Source organism: Epinephelus fuscoguttatus, linkage group LG15 (assembly GCF_011397635.1).
Source record: "Epinephelus fuscoguttatus linkage group LG15, E.fuscoguttatus.final_Chr_v1".
In the NCBI taxonomy this organism is placed as follows: Eukaryota; Metazoa; Chordata; class Actinopteri; order Perciformes; family Serranidae; genus Epinephelus; species Epinephelus fuscoguttatus.
Window position 1 is genome coordinate 24330296 of NC_064766.1, and position 22861 is coordinate 24353156.

The window sequence follows — 22861 nt, forward strand, 5'->3', positions numbered from 1 at the left end:
CCCCCTTACGTCTCCGTTTCAACACACACACCAATCTCGCTCTCTGCAGCGTGTCCTGCTGGATAGCGGTCTGTTGTGTACAGTACAGTCATGTGTTTATGAGTCACCGACCACCGCACAGACGTACTGCACCTTGCTGCCTTTGTGTATCCCCACTAGAGCTCACTGTATCCTTGTTCATGGAGGAAACAGAGGGAAGGCAAGCAAGGCAATTTACAGCAACTGTGCAAACTGCAGAATTAGGCTGTAAACTTTAGAGGCAAGATGCTGAATTTCAGATACAGAGAGATCACGAGTGGCTGTGTAATGAAAGCATGGATGGATTCATGTAGCCCAGATGGATGGCTGGAAAAATCGATACTTACATCGCCTGGTGTAACCCCCTGTGCACTCCTGCTTTTCTTCATCCTGAGGGATGTTTAGCCAGACTCCGTCTCTTGATCCTTTCTCGGAAAAACGCAGCTCTTTCCTGCTGCTCCTGCTCTGGGCAGCCTCAGCAGTACGCCTGCACATGGGAGGCAGAGAGGAAGGGGAGGGCAGTGATAAAGTAACCAGTTCTAAAAGTTATTCAGCCTCCCTCACAGTGGACACCATGTCTGCTGTTGTTGTCAGACTAGCGTTATTGTTCTGGTGTGGTGATGCAGTGCTGCGTCCGGTTTATGCTCCGCTGCATTACACACTGCATCACACAACTTTGACAAAAAAAGCAGACATTCAGTGAACTGTGGTGGACCACCAAAGTCAGCAGTTACAAGTTTGTACAAGAACATTGTGCGTCACCAAATGACAAACCACGCTCCAGACCTGTGAGCAATTTCTGATAAATTAATGAGAATAAATAAAAATCTTCACGGAGCATTCTTCCTGACAGTAGCGACCACAGACCGCAGGCACAGCTAATGCAGTTAGCACGACAATAACTTCACTGAATTGAGCCAATCAGACTGATTAACTGTGTGTAGACAGTTCGCTAGAGAGAAAAACAGCTAGAGAGAGATGTTAAAGAGATGACAGCATGAAGACCTGCTACTGTCTGGCTAAATGTGTTTTCTCTGCTCTAATCCAGTGGTTCCCAACTTGTGGGTCACGATCCAAAAGTGGGCCGTGGGTCCATCCTGAATGGACCACAAGTGACTCGAGAATGTCAAGTTTGTAAAAAACACACTTTATTTTGAAGTACAGTGAATTTTCGGCACAGAGCTTTTATTCTGAAGTGCCGTTTCCTGCTGTAGAGTGAGTGAATAACAAGAAAGCTACTACAGAGACAGCAAACTAGCTCGACCACATGGACAAACAGGAGTATGGCGCTGAATTTATTCAACTCTGTGGAACTTGAACTAATGACTAAGGAGGAATCTGGACCCTGTGGCTGGAGCAGTTGGAAACCACTGCTCTAATCAAAGTGAAACGTCGTGCACACCTTAACAATGTTTTGATCAACTGACAGCTGTGAGTCATATTTCTTGCTTTGAACATCATTAACACCAAGCACCTGCTCCAGGCTCACCAATTGGAACTTGTACACGATAATGGCACTAACTCCTCAAGCTGAGATTCAAACTATTGGCACAGCAGTCACAGGGCTGTTTCTCTCTATTGGTAAGCATATTTTTTAAAATAGAGTGAAAAGTGGCTGCTCAAAGCTCTGTTTGCACTTTATTTCTAAAAGAGACAATTTTTACATTTCTTTTATTTATGAGGACTTATTTGCTTTTACATGAAACATATGCCCTAGGTAGAGTGGTAAGACCATCCTGATGATGTGAGCTCGACATTCTGTTTTGCTCTCTGTACCAGTCTGGACTCTGTGCTGCCCCAAACACTTTCAGTGTGCGGGAGTACTCGCCTTGACAAACAAACTCCTTCAGTCAGTCAGCGCAACAAAACACCAGGGAACATCTTCATCGCCAATGGAGCCAGCTGATAAATCAAGCTTTGCCACATCCAGCAGTGCATACTCATGTTCTTGTTTAATTGTTGTTATTGACTCCATTTCTGCAGCGACTCCACTTATTGTGTTCACTCTTCTCAAGTTAAGAGTTGGTGCTTGTTGCTTTGGGAGCCGACATTACTGTCCTGCAAGCTGGGTCCTGCGTTTTCTGCCATCAACTTCAATGCAGTCCCTGATTGGCTGATTACGTAGTCTACTATGGTGCAGATCCCTGATTGGTCATGATAGGATTTTAAATTATGGAAAGTGTTTGAGGAGGCACAGAGTGGTTTTTTTGTACGTTTTTGTGCGGCTATGGTTACAGACGCTCAGGAAGAGACAAATCGCACAATGACCAAAGTTAGAAACGGATATAACTGATAGCATTTTGTTTTTTGTTTTTTTTTAAAAATGATGATTTTATATAGATTTCCCGATAATATTGTTATCGTGAACTGTTTGGCCACGATAATCATGTAGTGAAATTCTCTTATCTTGACAGTCCTGGTTGAAATGATATGGAAATGTTGATTTTATTGGTTAGACACAGGGATAAGAGACAACTTAGACGTTCTGTTTCTGTTGTCACCTCTGCCTTTATTTCTTTTTTAAAAATGCATTTCTGTCTCATGTCACTCACTCACTCATTAATATTATACATACTTTATTAATCCCCGAGGGGAATATAATGTTATTAGGCCTGCACGATTATGGCCAAAATGATAATCACAATTATTCTGACCAATATTGAGACCATGATTATATGGACAAAATATTTTTTATTGCACTTTCACATTTGATTAAAAAACAAAACAAAACACAGCTTTCACTTCAATGTTCAAATTTCTGCATCAAACTAAGACTTAAAATAAGGTTCCTTTTCACCTGAAATCAGTTCATCTCCTAGCAGCAAAACATTAAAAAAAACATACCCAAAATATAGGCTAGCTAAAAATAAATATGTCAAACACAAGCACATAAAAACGGTTTTTATTGAACACATATCTTTGGCAAAATTGAATGAGATTGCACTTCAGTCTGTCTTTGAATGTTGGATGGATACGCATCTACTGCTGTATTTTGTTTTCTTCACTTTTTATAGCGGTCACAGTGCTGTAATGCGCTGTACAGTGTCGCTGTTATGGACGTCTGAGCTGACGCATCCATTGTTTTTCTGCTGGTTTAACAGGTTAGTCATGTTGCTTTGCAGTGCAACACAAGTCTCACACACTCTCTGCATATGAACTGTTCTCTCCTAAATCCAAAATACTTAAAAACAACAATGTTGGTTAATGAACAGATGATTTTTATTTTGCCTGTCTGAAGTTGCAATAATGAGAAAATGTCTTGCTGCAGGGTGCGCACATGGCGCCATGACAGCTCTTCAAAAAGGGGAGGCTGGCTGTGAGAAAGCGCCTGATTGCTTGATGATATGCAGCTGAGTTTTCTATGAGCGGAGCGTGAATTTTAGAATCAGAATGTTCTTTCCATTTAAACAATAAAAGTCAGGCCTCTTTAATGTTGTCAAAAATGTTGACTAAAGAACTGTGTAGGTACATTAAAAAAAAAAAAAAAAAAAAAAATCAAACCAGATATTTGATGCCAGCTTTCGGTACTCTGTGCCAAAGACAGTTCGGTTGGTACAAAAAAAACAAAACAAAACAAAAAAAAAACAGTGACGTTAAGTATGTGTGATTTGTATTAGTGCCAATAACATGTAAAAACAAAAACAGTGCTCCTTTAACCCTGGCATTATTACTGAATAAAACACAGTCTGTGAGATTGACTCTGTGAAAACAGACAGCTATGTGACAAAGTGCACAGTGTGTGTGCCCGAGGGTCTGTTTGTCCAGTCCGTCAGCCTGTTTTGAATGCACCGACTGTACATTCATCAATAATAGAAAGACCACAGCTGGTGGAAAACCACCAAAAGGCAGACATGCGTGACTAATCTCTGTGACAGAAATGGATCGATATATTCCATGTCACAATTGATCACCCCTCTGCATTCCCCTGACATCACCACTTATTTAACAGACACTGTGCCCTTGTGTTACAGTCAGTGTCGGACTGCTGGTAAGGGAGGCTGATGTTGATTTCCAGGTGAAAAGAAAGAGCACAAACAATCCAATCGTGTTTGTGGCAAACAACATCTATATGTGCTGCTTCCTGCCGCCCTCAGTTATTGTAAAAATCGTGACATGTGAAGGCAATGACAGCAGATCACAGAGATTAGAGTTCTGAGCGTTTGTAGGAGTCAGCCGCTGGTTCAAATCTCAGCATGACAGAAAAGTTCTCAATAATGTATGAGTGTGCATGGATGTGTGCATCATAGGTTTCACAAGAACACCATTTAAATTCTTCATACTTTATGATACAGAGGTGTCAAGATGAGTTACTCTGTGGTGGTTGTTGTGAGCATAAGCAGAAAAAGGCCTGTAGGTAGAAAATTTTAATGCAGAATAAGTAAATTATTTAAAACACTTATCTTGTGGAGGATACGCATTTCATTGCTATTCATATTATATATATATATATATATAATATGAGTAGCATTGAAATGCGTAGTCTGACACCAACATTTTTCTGCTCCTTTAAGATGTGCTGGTACCTTTTTTTTTTTTTTAAAATACAAAACTAGTAGACTGACCAATTATGAGTACCAGTCCTTAGGGATGCAAGATAACTGATACCAATATCGATATAGCCACTTTTCTCCCTCCTAATTTTAGTTTTTCTTATCTTTTTGCATTTATTATTATTATTTATTATTCATTTAATCATTTTACCTTTATCAAAAAATGTCAGCTCTTGTGCATTTGACCATGTGCAATTTAAATAATATTTCTATTAACTGTGCAACCCTGAAATTTTTTTTGGACAAATTGAAATTTTGACTTGAGTGAGATGAACAGATTGAAAACTTTAAAAGATATCTTTAGATAAAACAGATGTTAACTACGGAATCAGTATTATGTTATAATGTGAAATGTTAATTGTTCTCACAAGAAGTTTTTCACGTTATAACAATATACTTTCATGTTAAAACGTGATAGCTTATATTGTAAGAACGTGACAAGTTTCACGTTATAACAATATAGTTTCATGTTATCTGTGTTTTGGGTCATATTGATGCCTGTTCATTGCAAAAAGCCAAGTGTCAAATCATCATCAGTATATGGGTGCACCTCCTCCCGAGACCAAATATTGCACTATAATGTAGAACTTTTAATGTCCTAACAATATAAATTATTACGTTTTAACATGAAACTTATAACGTGATAACTTATATTGTAAGAACATGAAAACGTGAAACTTTTCATGTTTTTAGTTATGTTTTAACTTGAAAATATGTTGTTATAATGTGAAAAACTTCGTTAGAACAATAAACTTTTCACGTTATAATGTAATACCGATCCATTATTTTTTTCTGGTGTGGCAGCAATACGCTTCCATAGTTGACAAAGTTTTCCTGCGAGGGCATAATTTATATTTTTTATATATATATTTTTTTTTTATTTTTATATTTTATCGCAGTACTCAGCATATTGCAACATATTTAAAATGTTGTATCATGATGTAAGTATCATGATAATATCGTATCATGGATACTCTGATTCCCACCCCTAACTTTCCCACAATCCATCCTGTTGTCCATATTTCAGTCTTGACCAAAGTGATGGACTGATCAGCATAGCCACCCCTATAGCCACTCTGTTAGTGTGGCTAAAAATGTTCAGAATAAACTTGATAAAAAGGAAAAGCACTTGGCCTCGCAAAACCAACGCTCCACTTCTGTCAAGTAGGTGCTTAAACTATAATTTTCTCAAACAGCACCATTTCAGTGATTTTACAGGAAAATACTTTTCATGCCATCTGAAAATTCTTCCATCGTTCCAACTCATTAATATCACTACGCCAACCCTTTTGTTCTGTGTCGTTCTGTTAAAGGTCAAGCGGTTACAAATTATCATTGGATGAATGGACCCCTGAGCTCAGAGCTACTTCACCAAACAAGCAGAGAAGACAGATGGTAAAAGGTTATATCAGATCATGTCATCTAAGTCCAGCAATGATCGGTGTGATCCTACACTGGTTTTAAAGCTTAGAGGCTATTAGCTCAAATCATCAGAGTACAGGCACAGAGAAGTCAACGTGTCCCATAGGAGACAGTAAGAAGCACTCAGCCCTCGCAACTGTGCAGCTATGTTATATTCTGTAATGAGCAGTTAGGGGAGTCGTCAACCTCTGAGAGACCACTTATTATGAAATTCAGGCGGCAAATCCCATTTAATTGTTTGTTTCTGAGCTTCAAAAGTTTGTTTTCAAAGACTGTGTCAAGACTCCAAAGACTTGGACTAGTGCACGAAAAAGATCAATTCAAGGCAACACTGTTCCAAAGCCTGGATGGTTTTAAGGTTGGATAAAAACTAATCTAGGACATAAACAGCACGGAATAATCAATTAGTTCTCAACTATTAAATCAATCACCGACTAATTTGATAATCAATGAATCAGTCTGGGTCATTTTTTAAAGAAAATGTTGAAATTCTGATTCCAGCTTCTTAAATGTGAAAATTTTCGAGTGTCTTTACTTCTGTATGACAGACATTTGAGGAAGTCATCTTGGCCTTTGGGAAACAGACATTTTTCACAACATTCTGACATTTTATAGATCAAACATCTAATCCATCACTTGCTAGGCTAACTGACGATGAAAATAATCATTAATTGCAATCCCTACCAATGAGTATTTGGATGTCCAAATCATCAACACTAAGGATATCAACTTCACAATCAATGGAACCTTGTAGGCAGAGTTGCAGCTCCATGATGAATATCAAATAATACTGGGGGATATGTTTGACCATGTGTAGCAACTCATAATGTAATAATGGCTCATAATGTAATAACATAAATGTAATAAAAGTTCATAATGTAATAATCGGCTCATAATGTAATAAAATCATGAGTGTATAACGTAACAACAGCTTTGTGCATCATGTAATAATGTAATAACATTAAATTATTACATTATGAGCCTTACTGGCGCCGCTCATAATGTAATAACAACTCATAATGTAATAATGGCTCATAATGTAACAATAATAATTATAATCATAATAATAATATTGTGAGAAAAGTGCTGCATTATTGTCATTTTTAGGTCAAAACTGCACACACTGACGACGAGAGTGCACTTAAGGGCAGAGGTCTGTGTTTGTGTTTGACTATGATTTGTTTATAGATGGTGCGGCAGTAACCAACTCAAAAGCCAGCTGGAGAAGAGGGTGGATTAGGGAAAAAGGAGGGGGACTGTAGTTCATGTAGTTTAAAAGAGCATTTCCTTTGTTTACTATTGCGACAATAAATGCAGGACACAATAACGTCCACAACAAAAACACATTTAAGATTGGTCTTTTCAAATAAGTAAGTGAACACTCTCTCCTTCCATACAACCTAGTGAAGACCTTCCAGTCAAAATGTTGCTGTTATTTTATTGCTGGTCTTAGTGCCAATTTAATAAAGACTTTTAATAAGCATTGTTTTCCTACTACTTACATTAAATACATGATAGCAGTGTAACATATTCATTCAATTTACTTTATTTTGGAACTTGTGCAAGAATGAGAAGAGCGTTTTAGAACCATGTAATAACAATGGACCAGCTCAAAAGTTCTTAAAATGTAAACTCAGCCTGTCAGGACACCCAAGTAAAAACATAAGTCCAAATAAATTTAACGAAACAATATGCATAAATAATACATGACCATAAATCATTGTTGCCAACAAAAATCAAGTCCAGGGGGCTCCGTTTGTCAGTTGCTTAATGAGTTGGGTTTTTTTTTGTTTTTTTTTAAAGAAAACTTTACTTCTTCAATGAATGTCTTTAATATGGACCCATCCAAAGGATATATGTTTAGTCACGATCCAGGCTGTAATCCACTTGGCATTCTGGCTGAAGAGTTGCCTGATATTGGACGCAGGGCCACTATTGCGTCCAGCCACTCCACTATAACCTACTAATACTTATGCAGCAGTCTTCCTCCGTCATAATATTTAAACTTTCCACCAGCTACTTACCTGGAACAATCAGACAGTGGAAGTGAGCATGGCATTCTCAAAGGCCCAAAATACCTAACACGGGTGCCACCTAGTGGCCCAACTTTATACATCTTACATAATAAAATGTGAGAATGCAATTACAATTAAATGATTCTTGGTTTCACTCATTTAGTTTACTCTGTGCTGAAACCCATGCCGTTTGCTTCATTTGCAACTTTAAGATGTAAAAATGATGATGATGCAGCAGTTTTCTCACAATATGAGCCATTATTACATTATGAACTGTTATTACATTATGAGCAGCGCCAGTAAGGCTCATAATGTAATAGGTTATTACATTATGTGCAAAGCCATTATTACGTTATGTGCTCATGATTTTATTACATTATGAGTCATTATTACATTATGAGCTGTTATTACATTATGAGTTGCAACACCATGGCACTGTATTAACCCTTGAATGTCTCTTTTGCATGTTAGCCCAATGAGTTAGCTACGCTGCCAGTTTAGATTTCAATTAATATGTGTACATGTGTGTTTTAGGGATGCACGATATTGGATTTTTTGCCAATATCCAACAGAACTCTAGAAGAAACAGAAGAACATCATATTGTGCATACATACTCGTATTGTGATTGCCCACCAGCAGATGGAGACATCAGATACAATACTTTTCAAGGTATACAAATGGTCTGCACTTGTATAGCGCTTTTCTAGTCTTCCAACCACTCGAAGCACTTTAACACTACATGTCACATTTGCCCATTCATAAACACAGTCACACTGGTGGCTGAGGCTACCATACAAGGTGCCACCTGCTAGCTCAGTAACCACTTACACACACTCACACAACAATGGAGCAGCCATTGGGAGCAATGTGGGGTTCAGTATCTTGCCCAAGGATACTTCAACATGCAGACTGGAGGAGCTGGGAAAGATTAATCAACTATAGGTTGTCAAATACTTTTTGTCAGTTAACCAATCAATCACTCAGTTGTGTTATAACAAGTCATTGCTGATTTTCCGGCTGGTTTTCGGGCTCCAATCATTTCTAATAACTCATCACTGTGTTTCAAGCGGAGCTAGTGCTACAAAAAACTTGTTGTTTTCTATCAAGACTATCAAGACATCGCTGCCTAAACATGATAATTTCCCAACCACAGTGGTGTTTGTGCCTTAACCCAACCACATTTCAACCATAATGTTGTTGAAACATACAGTTTCAATATATCTGCTACATGATGATGTGCAAATATATCTCTGTGGTTGTCAGAAACATACAGTGCCAACAATTTTTTGGCAACTGGGCTGAAGATTGAGCACTTTGAAAGGACACATCAGTGATCACTTTTGACACTTGTTATCTACAAGGAACATGCCCCTGCATTTAAGAAGTAAGCCCATTAAAATAAATTAAATTAAATGTTTGTTACAGTGTCAGTCTCCAAGTCTTTCCCCTTGTTATCAGCGCTTCAGTGAACTTGTCAGGGCTCTGTGAATACATCCAACTAAGGACTGAGCCTCTGAAGAGCATTTAAGCCTAAAACCCAAGAGACTACTCAAATCAAAGAGGACCACTGGACAAAAGACGCTGGATTAAAAACACACTGCTCCACTTTGGAGAGAAACAAGCTTCAAGTAACCTCTCCGCTCTGTAACCCCAGCAACAGGTCATTCCCATGGTGGCTGCCTGTACCTCTACAAATAATTGATTGTTGATGTGAAGCGGGCAGCAGAATGCATGGTCATGAGGCAGCACTCGAGATGCTGATTGTAAGGATTTGGCTTGGATTGTGAAGAGAACACCAGGGATCATTGTGCTGGGCTCATATCATCACGCTTAATTTATAACTCAAGGACAAAGCAAAAGCCATGGACCGACTTTGCTTCAACGCTATTAAAGAATGAGTAAAGTATGTATGAGTACAGAATGTTATCTCTGGGCACACTGGAGAGAAAAGACTCTGCAGCAGATTAATTACATCATCTTAACAAAGAACACCAGACACAAAGTGTTGCATGGTGGGGTTGGGGGTGCTGCTGAAACGATCCATTAGCGGTCTGACAGAATATTAATTGGTAACAATTGATTTATTGTTTAAGTCATTCATCAAGCATAAAGGCCAAAGATTTGCAGGTTCCAGCTTCTGAAATATGATTCAGGCTGTACCGAATAGCCCAAAGCTTCATTCATAACACTGACATTAGAATTCTTGATCAACATTTGAATGCTGTAATCATTTCCAAAATTAAGATGTTTTTAACTTGTGAAATATTCTGCTTCAATTTATGTTTTCACTGTGGTCAAAATACTGTTACAATTCTGCTCTATTTTATGCTTTTATGGATTATCCAAGTTAAAGACTGAATCACTGTGACGTTAGGTGGGCCATTTTTTACGTGGCTAAAAGCCAACTAATCGAGTCGTTTGCTCAACGCCATTTCATTTTACACCGATCAGCCAGAACATTAAAACCACTGACAGGTGAAGTGAATAACGTTGATCATATTGTTCCAGTGCATTGTTCTGCTGGGAAACCTTTGGTTCTGGCATTCATGTGTCACCACCTGACATGTTCCACCCACTCAAACACTGTTGCAGACCAAGTACCCCCCTCATGGCAACAGTACTCCCCAGTGGCAGTGCCCCCCCAGCAGGATAATGCACCATGCCACACTGCAAACATCTCTCAGGAATGGCACTGCCATTGGGGAGTACTGTTGCCATGAGGGGGGGTACATGGTCCGCAACGGTGTTTGAGTGGGTGGAACATGTCAGGTGGTGACACATGAATGCCAGAACCAAAGGTTTCCCAGCAGAACAATGCACTGGAACAATATGATCAACGTTATTCACTTCACCTGTCAGTGGTTTTAATGTTTTGGCTGATCGGTGTATGTACATGATGTGGAGTTTTCAACACAGAAGTTACTGTAAACAAACACTGTGACTCAGTCTATATTCATTACAGTTAACAGTATCCGATGAATCACTGAATCTAAATTGAGTTGATTGTTATTTGAATGTAAAAGTGATATTCTATACGGCCCTAAATGTGAGTATTTTACATTTCATAGCAATGTAAACTATACATTCTGAGCTTTTCTCTGTTGAGAGGACAAAACAATGTATTTAAAGACACCAACTTGGCCTCTGGGAAAATTTCGTAGGTGTTATTCCATTTTTTTTTCCTAATATTTAATGGACCAAATAATTCATTACTAATAAAAAAAGAACAAATCATCACACTGATCAGTAATTGAAATAGCTAAGTGGCTACTAGGTTTAGTGGTTCTGTGTGGGCTCCCACTGGTGCTATGGTTTCTTCCCATAGTCAAAGGATGTGAATATGAAGTGAACTAAACCATCTGCATGTGTGAAATCAAGTGTGAATGGGCTTGTGTATGTGATAGACAAGTGACCAGTTCAGATTAGGAGTTGAACATCATGTTTTTTTAGGGATGATACTGTTTATTATTAATCAAGCAGAGTAGCAGCTAATATTTGTGGAGTGATACACATGTGCAGTAAAAAATAAAACTTAGTGTCAAAATTTCAAACACAAACTCCTGACATAAAACTTGCTTAAATGCCTTTAAGCACCTTTAATTACGTGCTGCAAAAGAAAACTCTTCAACAGTTCCCTTCCCATGCTGACACATTCTTTGCACATATTGCAATCTGCCCTCTCTGGTGTTGGTATGTGTAATGCTCCCATAGGCCGACTGCATATTTAGACCTTTTCATTAGTGCATCCATCCAGACGGAGAGATAAAGAGAGTGAGGGAATGGGGGAGTATGGACTGATGTTTTGACGTGATATAAAAACTTTCTTTGATCGTGCAGCCCAGTGTTACTCTACAGCTCTCTGGTTAATCAGTGAAGTGTATGAACTACGCTGCAGACCATTTGTCACTCACTGTTGGTAGAGAATCCAGAGTGGCAGCTGACTCATATAAACAGCTCAATGGAGGTTAAATGCACATCAGCAGGTTTGCATTACACACGTCTGCAGAGTTTCCCACACATTCATTTATCTGTAGCAGCCCAACACCAATTCAGTATCTGGTGCAACATGTTGATTTTCTATTTTTGGAGCTGGATGGTTCATTAGGACTGCTGCTGGAATATATACACTGTTTGGTCATTCACTGCAACACACTCTCTGAGTGCAGAGCGTAGGCTGGGCACAGATGGCGCAGCAGAACATCAGGTGCAGTGAAAGTGAAACTTGTGCTGGTTCCAAAAATCTGCCTTCACTCACCTCTGCAGCAGCTGCTCCTCTCATCCATCAATCTGAGTTTGATTAACAGGATTAATAAGTCGAGCTGATCAGATCAATCAAAAACACACTCTTGAAGAGCTCTGCTGGTGCTGCGTTCACGGACCTGCAAAAACCCTTCCGATTTAGGGCTTGTTTGCGTGGATACCGATACAACTGAAAACAGATTTTTATTTATCCCGTATAAAAGAATTCCGGGTTTTCACGATCAGTTGTGAAAACGATATCCCTGTTTCCACGAAAACGCAGAAACGGCAGCTTTTTGCTGCAATTAGCATGCCAGGCCAGTAGGTGGCGATACACCATAAGCCAAACACCACAGAAGAACGTTCTGCGCATGCACAGTGATTCGTTTTCCTCTTGGCGCTAGTGACAAAAACAATGATAAACTACATTTTAACCTTATGTAGCATAGTTAGCTGCTATGCACTTACTAATATTGGGCACAGCAGACGTCATTGTGTAGCAGTGATGTTGATGCAGCAGTGCTGAGTTCATTTGTAAGCTCGTAAGTTGTCCCAAAAGTGTTAACAAAACGTAAACAACCCAGCACATATCTGCCATTGTTGTTGTGGTTATCGGGCGCCTAATGGGCATGCGCGAACTGGGTTGCAACATCATCGTTTTCCAAAATCTCTGTCTATCCTGTTTACATGTCTCCATAGAAACTGATATTTTTAGAAACTTTCACTTTGGAAGCTGTAATTGAAAATCTCTGTTTCCGTTGAGAAAAATGCCGGTTGCGTGAAATGATAAATGATAAACAGGCCCTTAAAGAGGGGACACAGAATGACACAAAGCGACACCAGTGTGCATATTGGATGACAATTTCTATTATGACTTAAGTAATACCTGTTGGCAAACTCCAGCAAACACTGATAATCGTAAAATTCTGAATATTGCTGCCGATAATCGGCCAGGCCAAGAATTAGTTGATCCCTGGAAGGGCTGCCCCCGACTGAGAATTTTCCTAGTCGACCAATAGTCGTCATTTAAGGTCATTAGTCGACTAGTCGCCCACGACTGGGCCCTTAAGCAGGTATACAAAATGCATTGTAAAATGGATATTTAGGATATCTGTGACATGGCACTCATCTACTTTCAACAAACAAAACCCTGATGCTTTGACAGCATGTGCTGTAAATACACAACACTACGACAACTAAAGTTTGCACTTTTATTCCATATTATATAATAGAAGTCAGACAGGCTTAACTACTGGCAACAGTGAGAACATTTGTCCATCTCACCAGTCAATCTATGTCACACAGCATCTGTGCACAACAGAGCGCTGTGGAGGGCGAGTCAGTCACAGTTGTACATTTAAAACTGCTGGACACCCACACAAAGGTAGCTTTTGTGGCGCCAAAACAAAGGAGGCTCAAGAATTAATGCGTGGAACTGCGTTATTATTACGTTCCCTCACTCTTTAGTCCAACAACGAGAGCTTTCGAAGCCGTCTGTGTGCCACAACCATGATGAATTAACTTCCCTGTGGTGACTCATTAACAACCAGAGAATTCAGATTTACGGTTAAATGAAGGAAACTTAAGAACAAAAATGAAAGCACATGCAGTTCATACAGCAAACTGACTTTACTCACCCAGGTTTGATGCTGTCAGTGGAAAACTAATCAGTATTCTATGCAAGCTCTCAAAAACTCACTTATCAAATTGCGAGTGGTAAATGGAGCAGTAGGCAGCAGCAGTCACAAGACACGACAGCTGTTGACACAACTGCAGCAGGTCCGGTTTTTCAGTTGGACCTACCCACATTCATTCAATCAAACACCACCACACCTGCTTTATTCACACCTCGGGATCTGCAACTTCAACACTGATGTCCACTGATAGCACCACTGATGGCATTACTCATCTATTCCAATTTAAAAATGGCTTTTCAATCACAGATGTTCCGTGTACAAAAATGTACTTTGTCAAATCCTCTCATAAGAAAAAGCCTTGGGTTTAGGTTCTGACACTGAGCTTAACATTTGTGACCAAATAAAAAGGACTGTGCGATCTTGTTTTATTATACATACATCTCAAATGTAACGGTTTCTCCTTCTGACCTTGAAAAACTTGCTGTGATTCTCATTGAAAGAACTGAAACACAGCTCGCTGAAAGGACTGAAATTCAGTTCACTGAGGCCAAAACCACCGTCACACTTATATTTAGTTCAGAGACAAGACTTCAGTATTTTATCATATTGCATCTACACTGGGATCATTTTACTGATAGCATCATGTTACATTTTGAAAGCATTTAAACATCTTATTGTTTGTCATTTCTAATCTTCTAGACATTAAGCTAAAGGTTGAGAAAATCACTGTTTACAGTCCCTTGAAGAAAAAGGAGAATAATGCAGGCCTTGTCTTATTTGGCCCTCAGGTTACAGCTTGGGCTGCCTGAGGCACAAGTCTTCAAATTCAAGGTTTTCTTTTGATTACAGTCACAAGGTACTTACAAGTATACAAGTATACAAGCACAGGTGGTATGGAAAAACAGTACATGTTGTTCAAAAATGAAGGCAATGCAGAGGTGCCAAAAACTGCAGTTCCTCGAATGGCCACTTGAGGCTGGCTCCAAAAGTGAGGTAATCCCCGTAGACCCCCCTGTTAGAACTTAACAGCAGAAATAAACAGGTGTACAGGCTAGTACAAAAAATTGTTTTGGTCTCTAAAGCTAATGAATGAATGAAGCAAGTAGCACGATTTTGCGTCATACGTTTATTCCCGAGAGTTGAAAAATGTTAACTTAAGCAACAAATCTGTGCAGCGATAGTCAATCAGCTTTGAGATCCTCCGGGGACATTTGATGCTGAGAATGTATCGGCAGAAGTTCTCTCACTGATTCAGCAATTTCCTGCGCATATGAAACAAGTCAACACAAAACATTCTAGCGTTCAAACTTGCACAAGTAAAACGATACAAAAACATTGCAAAACATAAGTCATGTGACTCGAGTCCTCACCTCTTGCCAGAGGTGGGACCAAGTCACACATGTGCAAGTCTTAAGTAAGTCTCAAGTCTTAACCTTCAAGTCTCAAGTAAGTCCCAAGCCATTTTTTCTTGGGCAAGTCAAGTCAAGTCAAGTCAAGTCACCTTATTATTGTAATTTTACCTGCAGAATCTGATCTTAATAAAGTGAAAAGACAAGATATAAGTAACTGTCAGTAAACACTGACTTCATCGCTGCAATGTTTACTTTGCAGGGACGACCCCCATGCGTGCGCACACACACACACACACACACACACACACACACACACACACACACACACACACACACACACACACACACTAACCAAGGCAGCGGCCAAAATCACCCATTTAGCTCATTTAACCCTGTGTTGCTCGTTCATAAAACGTACAGCTGGTCTTGTGATGAACCGGTCGGAATGTTTGCTCACGTTTTCTGGGGTTAATGTTAGCAAGTAAATTAAAAACAAGTTCCACCAAACCGAACCACCCCCCACCCCACCCCACCCCCGTATCGTATCAAGCTAACGTTAGCTAACTACAGACTAACCAGATAATATTAGCTAATTGACAAGCACTTACTGGGCAGAATGGCTCTTCAAATGACGAACAAAGTTTGAAGTTGTCGCCTGGCTGTCCGAGATGTTCATGCTGCATGTCTTGCACTGTGCTTTTCGTCTTTTGCCGTCATAATGGTAATTCCGAAAGCCGCATACGATGACTCTCGGTACCCCTCCCGCTGACATGTTGATGCCTATCTGATATAAGAGGGCCCGTTTCTCCAATAAACATGTAAAGTACGTAAAGAGGGCATGACTGATTGACAGGGTAGTGATCCAATCATGACAACGCCATTCTCAGCCTGCGCTCCTACTGGGTAATCAACATTATTTTTTAAATTAATTTATTAATTTTATATTCTAACTGAAAACATGATGTGAATAACACTCAAGTCATTCAAGTCATTGTGTCTCAAGTCAAGTCCCGAGTCTTTAACTTCCAAGTCCGAGTCAAGTCTCAAGTCTTTTATTTTTTTGTCAAGTGAAGTCACAAGTCATCAAAACAGCGACGAGTCGACTCAAGTCCAAGTCACAATGACTCGTGTCCCCATCTCCGCCTCTTGCTTTGTTACGGTTAAGCAGAGCTGTAAATGCACCCTACTAATCAAGCTAGTAGCTAGCGTGAGGGTTAGAGCCACCCTCTTGTCCAAATATGGTCACCTCTGGCTCCAAAATCCAAGATAAAAGAAAAATGCCAAACTAGAGGCTTTAAAAGGGAATTCACGAACCAATAGGTGACGTCACGGTGGCTACGTCCATTATTCTATACAGTCTGTGTTTATATTGTTGTCATTACTCACTCCATGTACTATGTGCTGTGGTGTGCATCCTTTTGTTTCACTGGTTTTGTAATACACTTTATGAAAAAGTTATTCTATAGATGTAGCAGCTGCAGACAACAGAAAATAAATGTTTGATGAATGGCCAGGAGCATACACACTCATTTGTTATTGCTCATAATAATAATAATAATAATAATAATAATCATCACACCTGCAACCATATTGCATCTCTCCGGCTTCATTTTGTGACTATGGCCTAAAATATATTAAAAATCGCAGCTGTGGAAAACCAACTAAATTTGATTTAAATGAAAAATACTTGACCCAAGGATATGAAAAGACTTCTTATCCACACTGCATTTTTTCTTATTTCTGGAATATCTCCATGCACAATTGATATGACATAAAAACAAACATAAGCCCAGCTGCTTGGCTGCTACTTTACTATATGAGTGTGTGACAGTCACAGACTCCTATGTACAATAACAAAAAACACTCTACTGTATTCACTCGGTGCCATTTGTTGTTGGCTGAAGTCTCTAAGTCCTATATGGGCGAGCACTCTCTGAGACGCATCCATCTTAATATAATTCATACAGCGCACAATATGATACCAATCAATATTTAGGCTGCAATAAGTTTTAAGGCACTTTTCTAATCTTATCCCTCCCTCCCACACTGTTTGTGTGGGCATGTCCTGCTTACAAAGCAACTGATGCAGTTCATGCGGGTGTCAGACTGGCAATAATAACCTTAGAATAATAAATGTGTTCTGCCGTATTAAAATTATTACATTTACAACTATGAATCGCCTTTCCCCAGAGAGGGACAGACAGAGTTATGGATTACAAAAATAAACCAGAATCACCATTGTGGTTGTGTGCCTCCACAAACTGGTTACGTTGCAGTTACAGTTTACATCCATGTCTGTGAAAACATGGATGTTTCGCACAGATCTTCAGATTTATACAATCAGCACAGTTTCAAGGTGGACACCCAAGATTAGTGTCACCAAGTCAGTATTTGACCAAATCTCTTCCCTTTTGTTCCTTGGTCATGGTGTTGAATAAGGGCCAGAAAAGTGTGATGTCACAGTGAAGCTGACCTTTGACCTTTTAGATGTAAAATGTCACCACTTCATTATTTTATCCAAATAGTCATTTGTGTAACATTTTTGTCAGATTTAGTGTATAAATTCTTAAGTTATGGCCAAAAACAAAATTTGTAAGGTCACAGTGACCTTTGACGACCAAAGTCTAATAAGGTCATCATTGAGTCCAGGTGAACGTTTGTGCCAAATTGATAGAATTTCCCCAAAGGTGTTCCTGAGATATCGTGTTCACAAGAATGAGACAAACGCAAGGTCACAGTGACTTCTGACCACCAAATTCTATTCAGTTCATCCTTGACTCAAAGTGCACGTTTGTGCCAAATGTGAGTAAATTCCCTCAAGGCATTCTTGAGATATCTGCAGTCACTCAGCATAATCTCAAAGTGGGCACCTAAGATTAGTGTCATCTATTCAGTATCTGACCAAATGTCTCCCCTTCTGTTCCTTGGTTATGGTGTTGAATAATAGCCAGAAGAATGTGATGTCACAGAGAAGCTGACATTTGACCTTTTGACATTTGAGTGAAATTAAGTCAGATTTAGGATAAGAATTCTTAAGTGATGGCCAAAAAACTATACTCTAATCATTTCATTGTTGAGTCCAAGTGAACGTTTGTGCCAAATCCCTTAAGGTGCTCTCAAGATAGAGTTCAAAAGAATAGGACAGATGAGGTCACAGTAATCTTGACCTTTGACCTATGACAACCAAAATCTAAGCAGTTCATTGTTGCGTCCAAGTAGACCTTGGCCGCAAATTTGAAGAAATTCCCTCAATGTGTTCTTGAGATACTGGATTCCCTGACAGTGGGATGGATGCAAGGTCACAGTGACTTTGACTGTTGACAACCAAAATCTAATCAGTTCATTGTTGAGTCCAAGTAAACGTTTGTGTCAAATCTGAAGAAATTCCCTCAAAGTGGTCTTGAGATACAGTTCACAAGGATGAGACAGACGAGGTCACAGAGACCTTGACTTTGACAACTAAAATGTAACCAGTTCACCAGTTCATTGTTTTGTGCAAGTGAAAGTTTGTGCCACATTTGAAGAAATTCTCTCAAGGTGTTCTTGAGATATTGCAATCACAATAATGGGATGAATGGACAGACAAGCCAAAAACAGATTGCTTCTGGCCGAGGCTATCGTTGGCACGGAGGCATAAAAATATGAGTTCACATAAGGCCTTTCCATTGAAGTAGAGCTTAAAAGTTTAGACGATTCATTAGCTAAGTGACAGTAAATTCATCCGCAGTTATTTTGATAATAGATTAATCTTTAATGTTAAAATAAAGTATTACTGTCAAACAAAACTTTCAATTTTCATTTAACTCAACGTCAACATAATTTCTTGCCATGTAATTTAAGCAGACACCTCTCACTCATCATTCCACAGTTTACTTTGTTTTTAACACTCAGCCCAAAGCCAAATTAGCTCTGTGACTGAAAAACAAAATGCCAATCAACACTTGTCAACTAAAATGACTCATCACTGAAAAATCCAAGCTAATAATTCACAGTGGAAACTTCCCTGTGTTGTATTTGCATTCAGCGCAGTGAAGCAGATTCCAGCAGAAAGGAACTTTTGAGACGGGTGAAGGCTGAGAGGAGTTTGTTGAGGAGGCAGAGAAACAACACACCAATTTGTGGCAGCTGAAAGATGACGTCAGCGTGGAGGCCACATGCAAGGAACCCACTGCCCTACTGTATGCACATAAAGAGAGAGAAAGAGACCGGAGAGGCCAGGCTCTGTGGGCCTGTTGCCACTGGGCCACAAGGCAGTTTTGGGATGGCTCTGCTGTCACACCATATGTTTCTCACTGCAAATATCATCCCTGGTTGAAAGAAAGTCACTCTTTAAAATCTGACAGTACAGAAACTAGAAAAGCAGACTAATTTCAACTCTGTTGTGTTACAAACTGTCCTAATGGGTTTAATGTAGCGAACATATAAAGACTTATAGAGTCCCGTTTTGGGATATTTTCTGCCTTAAATGAAGATTAACTACATCTCTCTGTTATAATTCTTGTGTGTTAATAGCCTCCTGTCTTATATTGCTAACCGCAGTGCACTACATTGGTCATATTCAGCATCAGTCACAGAAAATATCCTTTTTCATTTCTTATTGATTAGGTGAATAAATGCTAAATTCATCATGAACTTTTAGGGCTGTGCTGCTCTCTAAGACAGAGAAGCAAACCATTTACAGCAGGAGTCAGAAACCTTTACTAAGATGATCAAAATTTGGAATTGTGTTTTCTAAGTTTGAGTATAATGTATTTAATTATTAATCTATTCGTTTCCTTTCTTTGGTATAGTTGATTTTCTGGGTTATCCTTTGGTTGATATAGGATAGACTAAAATAAGGCTGGGGCTTCAGCCTATTTCTTGTTCAGTTATCAATTGTGAGAGAACCTGTGTGAAATAATCTTTGTTTCTCCAGATGTATGTAACTGAAATAAAAAATCATTCATTCAAAAATCAATACTATGTTTTACCATTAGGTGGCTACCCTGCAGTAAAGTATTACGAATATTTGGTACCTTGCAGAGAAAGTAAACAAATCTGTCTATGCACTGTTAAATTCAATGTTTTTCTTTTCTGGATTTGGAATCCACGGCAAGCTTTGTTAAGGAGACTCAAGACAAGCCACTGCTCTTGATGTTCGGCAAACCTTAGAGAAAAGGCGTCAGGCTGCAGACACAGCTGTGACTCACATTTTTGTTGATGAGATACCCAAACATTTCTTAAATTTGTTGTAGGCCTGTAAGTTACACATTTTTACAATTGGATAATGTAAGAATCCCTTTAGGCCTACAACAATGAAACGTGAAAATTGAAATGTTCAAAAATAAACGTGATTCATTTCCATTAGAGATGTACCGATAACACTTTTTCCTTCTTGATACAGATTCCGATCCCTGAACCTTAGGTATCTGCCGATACCGAGTACCGATCCGATACCAGCACGTAAAATAAAAATGGATGGGATATGAATTGTTGTATCGGATTGGTATCATCCGATACCACATTTTAGGCAGTATCGGACGCATTTCTAATACCAGTATCGGTATGGGTACAACTCTAATTTCCATAAAGCCTAATTTTTGGTCAAAGCCACAGGGAGCCATTGGAGAGGGGCTAAAGAGCCACATGCGGCTCCAGAGCTGCAGGTTGCCTACCCCTGATTTGAAGGGATAGTTCAGATCTTTTGTAGTGGGGTTGAACGAGGTACTTATAGTCAGTGTACTGCAAACAGTAGCTGTCAGTTGGCAAGGCCCCAGTTTGGAGAAGCAGCAGGAGTACCGACACAGAAGCTAAGTAATGTACTGCTGTGGATGGGGGCAGCAGCAAAATGTATTTTGTCACACAAAAAAAAAAAATAGTATCTGTCTAAGGGTACGCTATATTTACAATGTTTTCACTGCCTTACTTAGTCGTCAGACAGCGATTTCTGACAAGGAACTACAGGCATTATATCGCTCTCTTTAAAGCCAGACTCTATTGAGAAAAACAGTAGTTTAACATCACGCAAGACATGAGCTGCTGGTCTACTGCTGCCTCCATCAGTTAGCTTGTTTGTGTTATCATGCGACTTTTTCAAAGGGTTCACTTGCATTCACTAAAGTCGTATAATAAAACCAACTAGCTAATTGATCATGGCATCTGTAGACGAGCAGCTCCTGTGTTAAAAGTACTGTTTTTGTCAGTGGAGCCTGGAGTCTTTGACAAAGCAAAGATGGGGAACCAAAGCCATTAACAGCTTCCCCATCTGAAAGGGCTGTCTGATGAAAAGATAAAACTCTCAAACTCTTACTGTAACTATTATTGAGTTTTGTAGGTGGCTAAAATACATTTTGCTGCAGCCCATGTCCACACTAGTATATTGCTTAGCTTTCATGTGGGCACTCCAGCCTGCTTCTCCAAACTGGAGGCATGCAGACAGACATACTGCATATAAATACACTGACTGTGGATGAGTACACCATGCAACCCGCTTCAAAAAATCTGGACTACCCCTTTAAGAGACGCACTGAAATGAGAAATAATTGGTGGGCCACATCATGGACATATGGCAACTGTGACGCTGGCTGAGTCACTGTTTGATTGGAGTTACTGAAAAAGCCCAATAATTAAGAGGGAGTGCCATTCTGTCAAATCCAAACACCCACACACACGTGCTAATTATCGTTTTCAAGTCCGCCAATTTAACGTCCATTGATGCATTTCGACTGAAGTACTGTCTGTGTCAGCACTTCCATCAGTTATCCATTCACAAGAAGAAAACTTCCCGGCTACATTAATGAAAGCTTTTACACCAAATGACTTGGAGAGTAAAGAGGTAGCAGAAGGCTTGGCAGAGTGGGCAGGATTTGGGGCACAGAGGGGGCCTTGAGTGAGTGTCACCAGTTGGCAACCTCCATGTCAACATGGCTGTGAATCCTTCAGATGACAGCTGAGACAGAAATTAATCACTGTGCAGCTTCGACCTGGGCCTTGGATATACTCGAGGTTGAAGTGAATAAATGACATGATGCCTCACCTCCTTTACACACAGGATGGCAATGGTATATCCTACTGTGGAGTGAATGGCTGAGCCTATGAACCCTGACACACATCATACACCTACCTACCACTTCCTGTTTACAGCTTGTATCTGCATCAGTGTCTGTAATAGAGCTGCAAGCCCCGCCCAATCACATTCCGGTGTTTCCTCTCCAGGTCTGGTGGGCTGCCAGGCCACAAAAATCTTAGTTAATTCACATGTCTGTTACAACAGCAGGACAGCTGACTAGGGCTGCAGCAATATACTGGTTTACTGTCTACTGCTTTTTATATAAAAGTTGACTGTTATCACACCGTGTACATTTGCTTATCTACAGTATTGAAATACGAATTGAATATTTTCTGTGACGGTTATCATACCCTGAAAATCTCATACTGTTGCAACCCTATGAGTGTCTGTTGTCTAAACGGCTAAATTCAGTTGAATAAGTGAGGGGAAGACGAAGATGTCAGTACCAGTTACAAACAGGCTAAGCAGTGAACAACTGGCTAACATGCCGATGGATTCGGTTGTTTTTATGTTTACAGACCAGCAAATATTAGATAAAAACAAATCGGGAATGCAGTCTTGCCTTTATTGTTCTCTATG

General features: G+C 39.6%; 1 protein-coding gene across 2 annotated transcripts in view; it reads right to left on the minus strand.

Annotated features, from left to right (window-relative positions):
* LOC125901730 (cAMP-specific 3',5'-cyclic phosphodiesterase 4B-like) overlaps positions 1-22861 on the minus strand; it is a 97249-nt gene that overhangs the window by 64525 nt on the left and 9863 nt on the right. For both annotated transcript variants that reach the window (XM_049597598.1, XM_049597599.1), the window contains exon 3: positions 366-505. In XM_049597598.1, coding sequence (XP_049453555.1) covers positions 366-407 — 42 coding nt within the window. In that variant the 5' untranslated portion in view covers positions 408-505. The remainder of the gene's footprint in view (positions 1-365; positions 506-22861) is intronic.